Source organism: Arvicola amphibius, chromosome 6, assembly GCF_903992535.2.
Source record: "Arvicola amphibius chromosome 6, mArvAmp1.2, whole genome shotgun sequence".
NCBI lineage: Eukaryota > Metazoa > Chordata > Mammalia > Rodentia > Cricetidae > Arvicola > Arvicola amphibius.
The window spans coordinates 52,283,810-52,299,301 of NC_052052.2; the positions used below are offsets into that span (position 1 = coordinate 52,283,810).

General features: G+C 41.9%; 1 protein-coding gene across 2 annotated transcripts in view; it reads right to left on the minus strand.

The window, feature by feature from the left end:
• The window catches only part of Tek (TEK receptor tyrosine kinase), a 97,349-nt gene that overhangs the window by 60,268 nt on the left and 21,589 nt on the right, over positions 1 to 15,492 (minus strand). For both annotated transcript variants that reach the window (XM_038334959.2, XM_038334958.2), the window contains exon 2: positions 5,900 to 6,211. In XM_038334959.2, the coding sequence (XP_038190887.1) occupies positions 5,900 to 6,211 (312 nt within the window). The remainder of the gene's footprint in view (positions 1 to 5,899; positions 6,212 to 15,492) is intronic.

Here is a 15,492-nt window from a genome sequence, read left to right on the forward strand (position 1 = left end):
CGAGCCCTATACTGGAAGCTGAAATGCATAATATCCCTTGGATGGGAAAACTGCGAGCACACTTCATTTGCTCACTCTGGGGCAGGAAGAGAAGGCCAATGAGGACGAAGTTGCAAGCAAAGTTGTTTCTCCTGGATGCACACTGCTGAGCTCAGTTTGGGTCGTCAGAGATAAAGACCCAGGACCACTCTCATCCTACTCAGCTTACGATTCACACGGCCTCATCCCTACTCTGATGGCTCTGGTCTAAGACATAGATGCTATCCTCTCTCATTCCCGTATGCCTCACCTGCTCCTCTCCCACCCATGCATCCATTCTGTAGCTCGATAACTGCAGGGCCTTACACACCCCTAGAACTCAGGCTAGGCGACCCCTGGTGACACTTTCCTTGTCACAGCCTTGCTTATAGAATATATCCCCTGCTGCTCCCTCGAGGCTCCAGAAGGACAAGATCACATCTGTCTCAAAAGATAGCACTGGATGGGAGCTGCAGCCAGGCCTTGCATCAGGCTGAATTTCACTCTCCTGGGTCCAACACTCACTAGCTAGTGAAGGCAGCTGAGTACAAGAATGATGAGCTGCACATATTAATGGGGTCTTAGTAGCCCTCATTAGCATTTGAAAAAGATTAATTTAGATAGAAACATTTGTAAAGTTGCCAGAGGAATGTCCTGCAGGGACGTCTTCTGGAAATAGTCTCCAATATATGACATACTCAAAAATAATTGTAGGGAAAAAAATTAATGTGGGCTGAGGCTGAGACCTCTTCAGTGGAGTGCTTGCTTGAACAAAGTTCTGGTTCAACCCCCAACATTGCAGAGCTCAGACAGGGTAGTGTGTGCCTGTAATCTTGATACTTGGGAAGTGGAGCCCAAGTTCAAAGGTGCATACTCTTTTGTATGCATACCAAGGTGAAGGCCAGCCTGGGTTACATAAGCCCCTGTCTCAATGAGAAGAATGAATTGGGGGCATTTGATTTTAACTTCTTTCCTGTTTTTTGTTTTGCTTTGTTTTTAATATTCGTAACATATTTATGTTAATTCGATACAGAGGGCTCGTCCTCTCAGTATTATCATCATGATTAGGCAGTTTGATATTCTACTGTAAAATTAGTTCTCAGGTGAAAAAAAAGTAAAAAAGGAAAGACTTCCATCTCTTCTCTGGTTCCTTCTGAAACAGATCTTTGGACCTAAGACTGCTACAAACTTTGATCTGTAACTCACTACCCCAAAATGAAATCTCCACTGAGGTTTGAGCAAACTGCTCTTGATAGTTTTAGATTTCATTGATTAAAAAAAAGAAGAAGAAGAAGTTTAATTGTTGGGGTGTGTAAGCCAACTTAAACTGTGTTTGGCACATCTCAAATGAACTTTCTACTTCTTCCCCAGGTGTATGATTCAGCAGCAAGGAGGAACAGATTGCTGCTTGTCCCTGTCATGCTGTGTTCCTGGACAGGCATGTGAGTTCCCATGATGGTGTGTTCTGGTATGCATGAATATGTGTGGGCTAATGTGGAGACCAGAAGACAACTTCTGGAACTGTTCCTTAGGAGTTCCATCTGCTCTCTTTAATGAGAAATGGTCTTCCGTTTACCTGAAGCTTTATCAATAGGGTAAGCTAGCTGGCTAGCCATACTCGGGGTTCCTCCTGGCTCTGCCTCCCAGCTCTGGGATTGCAAACTTGTACTTCCCAGAAGATTTCTGGGGATCCAATTCAGGTCCTTGTAGTTACAGGAAAGCAGCACATCATTTTTTTGACTGCACCATCACCCTAGCCCTCCCAAGATGGTTTACTATGGAGTTCATAGTAGCGGAAGCATAAAGACATAGTTTTGAAAGTCTTCCTGATAGCACAATCCATATTACTCTCTGTAGAACGTCCTTCCTCCACTGAATGACCAACAGGAAAGACAGACCCAGTCACCAGTATCAAATGTTCTTACTGTCCGAATCCTAGAGAAAATGTGTCACTCTTTGTGTATGCCTCCACAATGAGTATACACTCTACAATTCTGAGTAGGAGAAATAATCCCCCTAGAGCTGGGTACGGTGGTTCTCACTTCTAATCTCAGCACTTGGGAGACTGAAGCAGGAAGATTACCAAGAGTTTGTAGCCAGCCAGGACTACAGAGGCGGACATTGACTCAAAACAAGCAAGCAAAACAACCCCCTGCAAAAAAAAAAAAAAAAAAAAAAATCCCACTAAATTACTACTCTGGTGTCCTATTTCCCGTGAACCAGATAGGGTTATTAAGCTGTAAGTGCCTCATTTGATTTTCAGAAAAATCTAATAAAAAATCTTTATCTTCCTTAATTTTCAAATAAGGAAAAGCTATGATTTCAATGAAGAGTAACTTGTCCTGAGCCAGGGCTCCCATGCTCAGACCACGGCTGCCGTCCACTCTCACGCCTCCCTTCTTTGCTCTAGTTCCTGCCTGGGGCTTTAAGTAGAGACCTTGTGCTTCCAAAGCCAGTGCTCAGAGCTGAAGAAAGGACTGTTAATATTCAGGCTGCTATACAAAAGGCTATGTAGAGCCATAAACGCAATCTCTGCAATTAGGATCATAAAAATTCCATTCCTATTGTTCATGGGTACCTTATGTTGAATTGTGTTATTTTATACGAGCGTTTGAGAGCACAGCTGTATAAATCAGTGTGCTTCTGGGATGGAGCTTCAATGTGTGTGTGTGTGTGTGTGTGTGTGTGTGTGTGTACATGTATGTATACATAATCTTTACTCAAAGTTGAACATAACTGTGTAGTGTGGGTGTAATACCCATTTCACAGATAGTGACAAACAAGACAAACAGAAGTCAGCTAGCTTGTTTCGAGCTGAAGAGCCGGTGAATAGTAGAGAAAGAATTCAGATTTTAGGGTAAAAGTATAAAAGTTACCCCCATTTTATGTGGCTCACGTCTACCTGCCTTGCCTCATTTAAAATACCCTTTTCTTCTGTGACCCAGGCTCTTCGTCTGGGTAGCTCATTAGTGACAATTTTTAAGTCCAAACACTCTGTTCAGTATTCTCTACATATTATCATTTATATTCATTAAGGGTGACCTCGAGACAACCCCACGAGGGAATGTTGACCCTCCATACTCTAAACAAATGGGGCACAAATCTCAGATCATCTTCTCTAGGAATGTGGAGACTCAGCAAAACGACACACCGCTTTACACAAATCAAACGCAAGTGACACGTGAAAAATAACAGCGCTGACCGTCGGCCATGATAGCTTTGGCACACCTCATATCCCTTTGTTCAACCTCTGTTCCCTCAGTGGAGAGCTGCATTCCTGGGAATGTCTGCCCCGTGCCTTTCCCACTTACCCTGCTGTCATTTAAAGGTGAATAGTATAGTTTTTCTAGGAAAGTCCTTTGTTTGTGAGGAATACAGATTTTTATCACTTCTGACCTTAAATTGAGCTTGCCGCCTCCAAATATTTTACTTACTGCAAATTCAAAGGAATGACTTCAGGTGGATGTCAGAGAGGGGCTGATTCTAAACTCTCACTACCCAGGGTACAGTCAGTGGAAGAGTAGGCACTTGTCTCTGGGCCCATTGATACAAACACAAAAGCTCAAGGCTTGCTCAGCAAAATTCTGAGTCAAAGCCTCCATGTAAAAAGAGCCACAGGTGGTTTGCAAATACCTTTAAGGGTCTAAATAGCCCTGTGAGAGCCAGTGAAGTGGCACAGCAGGTGAAGGCACTTGCTCTCAATCTGGCCACCTGAGTTTGATCCCTGAATGCCAGATGAATGTGGAAAGAGACCAGCAACTTCCAAAGTTGTCATCTGACATTTACACCCTTGCTGTGGTCATACACACACACACACACACACACACACACACACACACACGAAAAATAATCCAAACTAAAAGAAAAATAGTAGAAATAAAAACATAAAAGTCCTGCAGGTTCTTACCTCAAAATGAGCAGAGGGACTCAGCTTACCTACATCAGCTTTAGCTTCTAAAATGAAATCCCTGAGGGGTGTGGAGATGTGGCTCAGGAGTTAAGAAAGTGTTCACACTGTCATCCTTTCATGAAATGGCAACTCTTGAGCCCTAGGCTTAGGTAACAAAAACTTTAAAAGGAAGTATTTATTTGTGGTGTCAGCCATTCAGAGAGGCGGCTGATGGATGAGGAGCCAGATCACTCCTTTGAGATCAAGGCAAGGTCACCACATTATGAAATCTGTGCTTTCTTCATAGAACAACAGCATCAAATTCATCAGACAAATCAAAGCTATCAGACATCTATCTGCCTGCCTGTCCAGGTCCAGGGGCCTCCGAGCACATCACTGAAGAATGTTGCACACCATCTATTCCAAATGCCATTGCTCTAAAACTTCAGTTTTGGCAGAATCATACCCACTCCGTGGAGAAAGAGACAGGAGCAGAGTCTTTTTTTTTTTTTTTTTTTTTTTTTTTTTTTTTTTTTTTTTGGTTAGAGGAGGTTCTCAAAATTCTCCTTCTGTGTTCTAATATTTTCTAAATGAAGCCCAAGTCCTCAACCACTAAAAGTAAAGCGTGTTCTCCTTCCCAAAATGGTAGCTTACAAAGAGGGTCACAGTTCCCCATTCTTTAAAATTTTTCTCTTTGCTGTGTATGTTTGTAGCAATCCTCGCTCTAACTCTAAGCTCAGCTGTTTGACTTTTCTGGGGCAATAAAATGAGGCATAACTAATAACATGAGGTCCTGGCTTAAAGTTCAAAACGTCTCAAGTTTGCATTTGTTCTTTTCCTCCTCTTCCATGCCCATGAGAACATACCTAGGTTAGGCTGCTGCAGACAATAGACATACTGAACTGAGCCAAGTTCAGCCAAGGTCAGTCCAATATAGCTAGAGCCAACAAACACTACATATTTTTCAAGTCTAGTTTTTCGAGCTATAAATGTATACAGCTGTATACCTATTTGTGGTTATGTTACATAATATCATTGTTCAAAAAATAAAAATAGGAGAAACCAACTTAATTTGGTTACAGATAGATAGTTCCCAGTGATTTTGTCTGTTCTTAATTAATTTGTCAATGTCTAAGATTTTTTTAGATTACTTAGGTACATGAGTGTTTTTGCATGTTTGTCTATGTGTCTGGTGCCTGGTTCCGTTGGAGGTCAGAAAAGCGCATCAGATTCCCTGGGACTGTATTGTGAAGGGTTGTGAGACAGGATGTGGATGTTAGGAACTGAACCCAGGTACTCTGAGAGAGCAACAAGAGCTCTTAGCCTCTGAGCTACCTCCCCAGCCATGAGACCTCCTTTATTTAGAGGATGAGTATGGATATGTGTCTATGGGTATGTGCACATGTGAGCAGGTGTCCTCAAAGCCCAGAAGAGCGGATCCGTTTTCTAGAGCTCGAGTTTCAGGCGCTGTGAGCCTCCTGACATGGGTCTTGGGAACCACACCCAGCTCCTCTACCAGAAAAGTGAGTGCTCTAAAGTCCTGAGCCATCCCTCCAGCTACCGTTGTGTAATTTTTTAAAGCATATTTATTTTTTTTAAAACATTAGTTGCTTTTAGGAGCAATGATCAACAGGCCAAACAAAATATCAAATCAAGAAAATATGTAGGCAATAATTTTGGCAGGGATATTTTCATATTATTTGCAAGCAACATAATTACATGCTCATAATATCGTGAGACAATTAGAATGTATAACATATTTCATTTCAAATTATGAAGTAGACATGATGTATAGCATTGGCCTGACTGGTCCCAGTCTAGGGATTATACCTTTCATCTCTAATGTGTGGGGAGCAGAGCAAAGCCATGCTGAGGAACATGGTGTCTTTACTCTTTACACTTAGGCAGCTAGTGCAACCTCAAAAAGAGCAGCTGGTAAAAAATGTGTGTCCCCCGTGGACACAACCTGCCCATCACTGAGAGGCATGTTACCTTGTTGACGCATCTTCATGGTTCGTATCCTTATTGCCTGTCCTCGAACACGGCCTTCACAGAAATAAGCACCATTAATCTTACTAGCCTTTTCTCTCTTCCAAACCACTTTTTTTGCCCATTCTCTGGTCACATCTTGAGTAACTTCCAGTGGATCTTGGTGCTGGTTCATTAAGGCTTCAAAGTCCCTTCCTATGGTGATGGGCTCATGGGGATGCCATCCGGAGGCAATGCAGGTGAGGGATGTTTCAGCATCAGACACAAGAGGTAGGGAATTGATCAAAATCAGGTCCATAGCTCCTTCTGCCATTCCTAAAACGAGAGAACGTGACCCATGATGATGACATTAACATGGCTTCGCAGGTCAAGCTCCTCTTGCCTAAGGCTTCATTTAAAAATAGGCATATGAACAGTCATTTAAAATGCTCTGATATTAAAATGTAGCCATATTCCACTGGACAAAATCAAAACTCTTTACTAAGAAATCAAGTATCTTCATCTTCTAGGACTTATTATCCAATTCCCCACTGCATATCCTAACTGCAATATACTTGAACTATTATTCCTCCCAACAATATTTGTGTGTATACCTGTATATATGTATGTATGCATGTATATTCCCCCATACCTCTCTAATATAATGCCTGAGACATAGTTAGACATTCACTAAATGTTTGCTCAATTGAGATAAGTAATTAAGATCATATAATATTCTCATAATTAGTCTTTAATTAATGAATTTATGCCATTATACTGCCCACTAAGCATACTAAATGTATATATCATTTTAAAAATGAAAATGGAGCTAGGAGAGTAACTCAGCGGTGGAGTGCTCACCTGGCATACGTGAGGCCCTGGGTTCAAACCCAAGCATGGTGGGGAGGGGTACTGGTGTAGATAGACAGACTGACAGGTATAGAAGAAAATGAAATCTTATTTTGTTTGCTTTCATTGTTTTCCTTTATCCATCCACATGTCGTACATCTACCGCCCTCCCTTCCAGTCCCTCCTCCAGCTTCTCTCTTCCTTCAATACTTGGATTACAAGGGAACAAAACCAAATGTCATCACTTTGACAGAATGTCACAGAAAGGTGGCTAAGGATCTGAGGCTGACTGGAGTTTATTTACCAGATCGCAGCTGAGCACTTGGCACAGTATTGCTAGCACACTTTGTTGTCCATGCAAGCTGTTTGCTATATGCTGTGGTGTTGTAAGGATGGTCTTAGTGAGAGTTACATCCTTATCGGATTCATTGGGAAGAAGAACGCCAAGGTCAAGTCAATGTAAGTAGGACTTACAGTTGGTTACATTTTATATATGAGAATGAGAGGGGTGTGGGCGCAGCATAGTTTTCCAAGCTTGATCTCAAAGTATCCCTCTTGCTTCTAACCTCAACTATAAGATCTCAGAAAAATGTGAAGTTGGCAATAATGCCTTAGCTTCATTTTGTTGACATACTATAATGCTCTGACCAAGAGCAACTTAGAAAGTTTATTTAGGGGGCTGGAGAGATGGCTCAGCAGTTAAGAGCATTGCCTGCTCTTCCAAAGGTCCTGAGTTCAATTCCCAGAAACCACATGGTGGCTCACAACTATCTGTAATGAGGTCTGGTGCCCTCTTCTGGCCTGCAGGCAGAATATTGTATACATAATAAATAAATAAATATTTTGAAAAAAAAAGAAAGTTTATTTAGTTTCCACTTCCAGGTCAAGGTTGATCATTAAGGGAAGTCAGGGCAGAAACTTAAGCAAGAACTCTAAGCAGAGCCTGTGAAGGAATGCTGCTTGCTAGCTTGCTCTCTCGCTCAGTCCCTGCTTATGTTTAGTTAGCTTTCTTACATAGCCAGGACCACTGGCCTCAGGAGTGGTGCCCACGGTGCTGGACCCTCTTACATCAATTAATAAGCAAGACGGCCCTCCACAGACAGAGCCACAGGTCAAGCCGATCCAGGCAGTTCCTCTATTGAAATTTCTCTTTTCAGGTAACTCTGGGCTATATCAAGTTGACAGCCGAGGCCAACACAGACAGATCATAAAATTGTTGCAGATAGGATGAGCCAGAAAAACCTCAAAGGGAAATGATAGCCTCCAAAAATAGCTCACACCTCCCATTCCATACACAAACCCAGCCAAGCCCCTGACTGAACATCACCGCACCTCCTGATGTCCTCATTCCAGGCGCGTTCCACAAAAGGCCTTCCTCAGGAAGGAAACACGCTTATTCCTCCAACTGAAGTTCCATCCAGCCCGTTTTCTAGGCCCAGTCAACTGACTTGCCAAAACCATGAGGTCTGGTCCCATCTCAACCTTAGCACTGGCCTATGGCTCATTTTACAACTTTAGGAAATACAGGACAACACAGTTGGTTTGAAAAGACTAACGAATCAGGAATCAGGTTTCTTTATGATCCAGCCCCTTTCAGCTACTTCTTACTTTCAATGATGAAAAATGGAACTAAATGCTTGAGAGTCTAAACTTGGTCGCATTTGCCACCTTTTTCATATATCAATTTTATCAGCCCCCCTCCATCAGTGAGCTCTGCGTTCATTTCCAACAGGAACCATTTACAACAGAGACAGACCATTTATGACAGAAACAGGATTGTATATATGGGCTCTACGTAACAAAATACCTACTAGAGTCTTAGAATATATATTTAAAACTGTCTCTTTAGTTTTCTTAAAATAGAGTCTATATCTATGTATGTGTCTCTATAACTTTTAGAAGGTGATACATGAGACTAAGCTCAGAAGTGACCCAGCAGGGGAGTACTGGGTGGTCAGGAAATGCTGGCAGGAAATCTTTCACTGTCTACTTAGATGTGCCAAGTTAAAATGTCAATGTAAAATGTCAATGTAAGTGCAAAAAACGTACATGTCATTGCCCTTCTGTTGGAAAAAAGTGGATCAAGAGCCACAGTGGGCCCTTCTGCAGGAGGCCAACACCACTGCTGTTGCTGCCGTGTCTTTAGGAATCCTTGGGAAACTACAGCAATGTTTGGGTGTACAGGTGTATGTGCATGTAAACATGTAAACGCATACGGATGTGAGGAATGTAGATTAACCTCAGGTGTTGTTCCCAGGAGCCATCCCCCCTTGTTATTTGAAACAGGGTCTCTGACTGGTACTTGGGGGTATTGATTAGGTTAGGCTCACTGGCCAGCAAGACCCAGGGGTCTGCCTGTCTCTGCCTTCCCAGGTCTGGGATTACAAGAATGGAGCAGTACACGTGACTTTCACACGGGTTCTGGGGCTTGAACCCGGATCTCCACGCTTACATGGCAAGCACTTTGCCAACCGAACTACCTTCCCAACTCCTTTTTTCGTTGCTGTTTTTAATGAGGCTAGGGTTGAACTCAGGACCTTGAGCGTGCTAGACAAGCGCTCTACCACTGAGCTATGTCTCCAGCCCTTAATGTTTGTTTTCACACTTAGAATTTTCTCCAGCTGACATTGCTGTGGATAGTAATATATTAACAACAATGAAGAAATGAAAATACTTTTCTTTAGAAGTCGTCACAGGATGACTTTAGACCTGAATCAACACCTGCTTAAAAAAATTAAATTGAATTCAAAACTAGAGAAAAAATTATGCTTTAAAATATGATTTCAAGAAATCATTATCTTTCACTTTCTTAAATGTATTCTTGAAGTTTCTGAGAATAAATGGGAAAAAAAATAAACAGAATGGATTTAACCCCTCTCTCCTCGTCCCACCCACACATTCACAGTCTTTCTGAGCCGCTCGAGTCTGGACGGTTTTGACATTTAGACCCTACATTTGATTTTATTTGACAAAAATATATTTTTTTCATTAAATGTATTCAAAGGTCATCAATTTTTAACTCATTTTTAAACAGATGAATGAAAGATCTGACCATGAACGTCCATGAGAACTCATCCACTATCAGAGAGCAATAGTATGCTCCAAATGGCATAATCCAGATCCAAGTGCCACATGGCTCCAATGATCAACTGCTGGTTAACCAGGGTCCTTGGTTTTGAAGGACTGGCAAGTTCAGAGGAAAACAGGGTTAAACTATCCCCCTTGCTTTTATAACAGAAAGGGATATCTTAAAGTCATGTGCATTTGTAATGACTATTGGTTCTTTCTTGGCCCAAAGCACTTCAAAATCCAGGTGAAGGGCAGGAAACCCCAAAATGCCTTAACCAAAAGCAGTTCTGGAATTTAGACCCTTGTGATGAGCCAAAAAGCTATACAGAAAAGTTGGGCAATTGTTGGAGTTGGAGTACAGTTATAAGAGGAAAATTATCCTTTAAAAACTGTTATTTTTATGTTCATTAACTAAACAATGTTTATTTATTTTATGATAAGCCCTAGAGATTGCAAATCTCCCATGGCTTACCACAAAGAAGAAAGACAGATATATAAAATTAATCACACTAATAAATATAATGTTAGCACCATAGTGGGGATTGCACAACTCTATGGCATTGTTTAATAGTGAACTTAACAAGATTTGATTGGCACAGGAATGGAAAGTTTGTAAATATTTGGCATAAAAGAGCACTGGGGTCAATGAGGTGGCTTGGTGATCTGTGTTTGATTTCTGGGGTTCATGTAAATGTGGAAAAAGAGAACTAACTTGTCTTCTGACTTTGATGCGTGTACTGTGGAACACATACATGCACACATGTGCACAAGGACACACACACAGACACAGATGTAGACACACACTAACAATATAAATAATCACATTTCTAAAATAGAACAAAAGAGGATTGGAGTTACTGAGGCTATGAAAGTCATGAAAAGACAGAAGAATTTCCCCAGAAGGGTAACTACTGGTCAGGTTTCTAAAAATAAATGACTAAATACTTAGTAGGATTACCTTCTGGTATCTTTTTAAATTCTTAAATTCGTCCTAAAGTTGGCATTAAAATCTACTTGTTGCATTGTTAAACCTATGTTAAATTACCTTTAGGATGTTTCTGCCTTCTCATCTCCAGAGAAGGAATCAAGTTTCCTGACTCTGTTTGCCACAGGGTCACCCCTTTTCCGTTTGTTCCCCCATGATCCTTTCATGTACACAGCAAGTGTTTGAGCAACGGCTTCATCCTCAAGATTCCTTCTAAGACGCTAGACAGCTAACAAGATGACCAAAATGCACAAGACTGGAAGCAATGAAGGAAGTTACTGTTTCATTGAATAGCGAGGCATTGAGCATCCTGGATATGAATAGGTTATGTCCCTCCCACAACTGTTTTCATGCAGGTGTTGTGCCAAGCCAGTTTCTTCCCAGGGCATTCCCACTTCCCTTCCCTGCTTTCCAGCCAAATGTGGTCCTTGTCTGTCTGATGGAGGGAAAGACATTGTCTCCCCATCTTCAAATGCTGGAAATTTCCATAGAGAATAAATAATACATGTTAGTTATAATTAGGACCAGACAACTGGTGGCAACCTTTTTATTTCCAAAGATGAAGCTGAGCATCCAGCCAGTTAGATTTTGTTAGACATTTGGCACATGTGTGCATTGACATGCAAACTCTACCCTGGGGGGTGTCTGAAATGGAAGGAGTGCGGTACTAGCAAGCTGAGGACTTTCAAAAACTGAAGCCTGGGGTTGTTTGATAGAAGTCACACATTTTACAACAACAAAAAAAAGAGAGATCAATGATCAATGATCTGTTGTCGTACTAAAGGTAATGCCAGTCCTGAAGTTCTCACTTTTCTCAGGAACCCTTTCTCTCATTCCAGGATAATAATATAAGTGACCTAATGGATACTAGATGTGAGGGATTTAGCGCATTTACGACTCTGGGTAGCGTTGAGAAAAACTAGAACAATGGAGAAAAGACATTGAAGGGGGAAGTAGGCAAAGAGAATAGAGATACCCAGGGTTGAGAACTCTCCTACCCAATTTAACCTGAAGAGGCTTGAGTATTAACTGCACGCCACAGCCTCTTGTGCTTGCTGTTTGGACCTCCGCTCGCCATGCTATTTGGGGAGGTATAAGAGAAGGCAGAGTCTTGCTGGAGGCAGCCAGTCACTGGGAGCTTGCTTCAGAAGGCTACCTAGTCTCCTCCTCCTCGCTTCCTGTGGCTAATGTGTGAGTAACCTCTGCCACAGACTCCCACCATGTGATGTGCCACTTCATGGCAAGCACGGAGTCAACAATGACGTGAATCATAGACTAAGACCTCTAAAGTCACAAGCCAGTTGAAACCCTTCCTCCTTTAAGTCGTTTTCTTATGGATTTGGTCACAATGATAGGACTGACTAACACAGAGGCGAATTCTCTAACTGAAACCTTGTTTATTCATTACCGGGAAATGTGTCTGGTATGGCATGACCCTGTCCTTGAACTCAAGCCGCTTTTTCTTTCTGGCCTCTTCTGCTACCTAAGTCGACTTCCAAATTCCCTATTCTACTATGCTGCCCCAAAAGGTGTATGTCATCACCCACAAAAGGACACCTCTGTTCTGCATGGCAGCAATAAACAAGACTCCTTATCTCTTCAATGCCCTGTTCTTTAGCTCCTAATAAAAAGGCAGTTCGATGCATTGTCCTGAACACACTCAGTGTCTAGGAATTGCCCACTGAAAACGAAGGACATACAGTTACCATGAAAGCAATCCAGAATCATGACACCTTCTGAGATTGACCAAAAAAAAAATTTAGACCACCAAGAGTTTCCTATTACATCATCCAGGAAAGAAAGCTACTGTTTGTATTATACACTGTACAGAAAACACTGTTACGGCCTTTACAAACACTGTGTATTTGAGGTCTCAAAATGTTGAATAAAAGGCATCTGTAGTCCATTTTGTAGGTTAAAAATTTAAAATCCCAAGCCAGACATGGCAGAGCATAGTCTATAATCTTAGAATTAAGAAGAGAAGGATTGTGAGTTTGCAGCCAGCCTAGGCTGCATAGAAAGGATTCTGTCTCCAAAAGAAAAGAAAACTCACTATAAAAAAGCTCAGTACATCCAAGATCCTTTGGTACAAATATGAAATTTAAACTGATATCTGACTGACAATATATCTACTATGATTTACCATTCTCCATTGCAAATACCACAAAGAAATCTACTTTGCCCATCATTCTACCTCTAACAATTAATAGAATGCTTGAGACATAATCGATATAGACCCCACATTCATAAATGAACAGTGTGAAAATGAACAAGACTAGATGCTAGGGGAGATAGCTCGGTCAGCCTAGGGTTTGATGCTCAAGCCTGGCACACTGGTATTCACTTGAAATCCCAGAACCGGAAAGGCAGAGACGGGTGGTTCCTTGGGTCTCAATGGCCAGCCAGCCATGTCTACTTGGTGAGCCCAGACCAACAAGAGACCCTGTTTCCATAATAACAAGATGCATAATGACCGAGAAATCGCACCCAAGGTTTTTTTCTTTGGCCTCCACATGCATACCCACAAACATGCATGAGCACCTACTCACTCACGGGTACACTAACATACACATATACAGACAAAAAGAAGACTGCAATAAAACTAGTCAATAAACATGTAAGTATTGTGTTTGGTGCTACATTCTGTGGTGAAGAGAAGAATAAAATATAGTCTCTACCTTCAACAGACTCCCAGTCTGTTCGTTCAAAGGCATAATCAAATCCTGAAGGGAAACACTGACAGACAGGACTATGGAAAAGGCCAGAAACCTCTCCACAGCTAAAGAGTGCTATATAATAAAGTTTTTCACGTGGTGGAAACATCACTACACATAACACTTAAGGATAACGTCTATAACGTATTAAAAATTATAGAAATCAACAAAGCAATGGCTACCTGTGGCTGATAAACTGCGAGGCACAGGGACCAGGAGTGGGGCAGAAACCGTGTGGGTCCGCGCTGACGACTTGCACATGCGCACTTAGGACTTGCACATGCGCACTTAGTACTCCGTTCCCTTTATCATTTTAAGTTTTAAAAAAGTATTTAAATAGAAAAGAACACACAACGAACCGAATTAATGAAGGGTTCCAATGTGTTAGCGACTTGTCTATCCCCTTCCTTAGGGAGTGAAGAGAGGGAAAAAAAAGGACTAGCTCGCCTTCACCTCCCCAGTGCCCAGGCGCTGTGTCTGCAGACTACTGTTTTGTCTAATGTGACCGGGTTGAGCTGGAAGAACTTCAGCAGCAACCGAAAGTAATTCACGTCAAGCCCTGGGAATTGTTTTATGATTTGCTAGTTGCCTCACACAGGCAGCCACTCAGAGGACAGTGAAGGAATCCATACCGAACCTTTGTCACATCGTCCTCACTTTAAAATGGGAACTAATTTCTAAAAGAATTGATTCTTGCATTAAGGGATATGTGTAATAGCATGGCAAAAGGTTATACGTATGGCTGCACGAAACCACAGTCTCTGTTGACCATGCAGATAAAGATAATTGTTTCGCTACGAGGTCTGGGAGCTAAGGTGGCTCAGCAAAGAGAACTGCTAATGCTTTGTGTCCTGCTGTGTGCCTGTGCTCCCATAAACTTCAAACACTCATGCACAGGAAGCAGGCCCAGGCCAACGGAGAGCTAAGGAGGATGGTGTGTTTCTTTCTGAAGCCCTTTGATTCTTGCCCTCTTCTTGTAGGGTTGACCTTAATAGGAAGCCAACTCTCTGCACACCGAAAAGCCGTTTGACACACTCCTGGGCAGGCCAGGATGAAGGTTACTGAGGAATGCACCTGAGACATCGCCATAGATATCTGCACGGGGCTAAACCAAAACCTGGTGATTCTCGGGGCCTCATAGCCCTCCCTGACATTTCTTTTTGATTTTTTTTTTTAAAAATTACATTCCTTTCTTTGTGATGTTGTGTGTGTGTGTACAGACACACACACATGCACTCACATCATGCATACCTGCATGCTATGGCATATGAACATTTTAAAGCTGGTTCTGTCCTACATGTGATCAAACTTAGGTTGATCAAACTCATGTTGTCAGACTTGATGGCAAGTGTCTTTATCTGCTGAGTCCTTGGGGCAAGAATTACAGATGTTGTTGTTTTAAAATCCAGGAAAGTATTTAGCATTTTCCTAAGAAAAAGGTACATGCTACCTGGCACTTTCATGTAGATCTCTTGGGTCCTCATAATGTTCTTCATACAAAGACATGCTTGACTAGCATTTTAATACTAAAGCAAGGGGATGGAGGATGGATGCCAGTTTGATTTTTAAATCCCACAAAACTTTTGGCAGCTGTCTCTTATTAACTAGTCAGACTTTCTAAAAATTTATTTTATTTTATTTTATTTGAAAATAGAAAACAAACTACCTTTTTTCATTTTACATTCCAATTTCAGTTCCCACTCCCTCTACCTTCCCCTTCACCCACCCCATTCACTCCTTAGAGAGGGTAAGGCACATTGCTTTGGGGAAGGTCCAAGGCCCTCCCTACTATATCTAGGCTGAGCAACTTATCCCACCAAAGAGAATATGTTTCCAAAAAACCAGTACAAGTAGTAGGGATAAATCCTGGTGCCACTGCCAGTGGCCCTGCAGTCTGCCCCAGCCATACAACTGTCACCCACATTCAGAGGGTCTAGTTTGGTCCTATGCTGGTTCCTTCCCTCTCCAGCTGGAGTTGGGGAGCTCCCATTAGCTCGGGT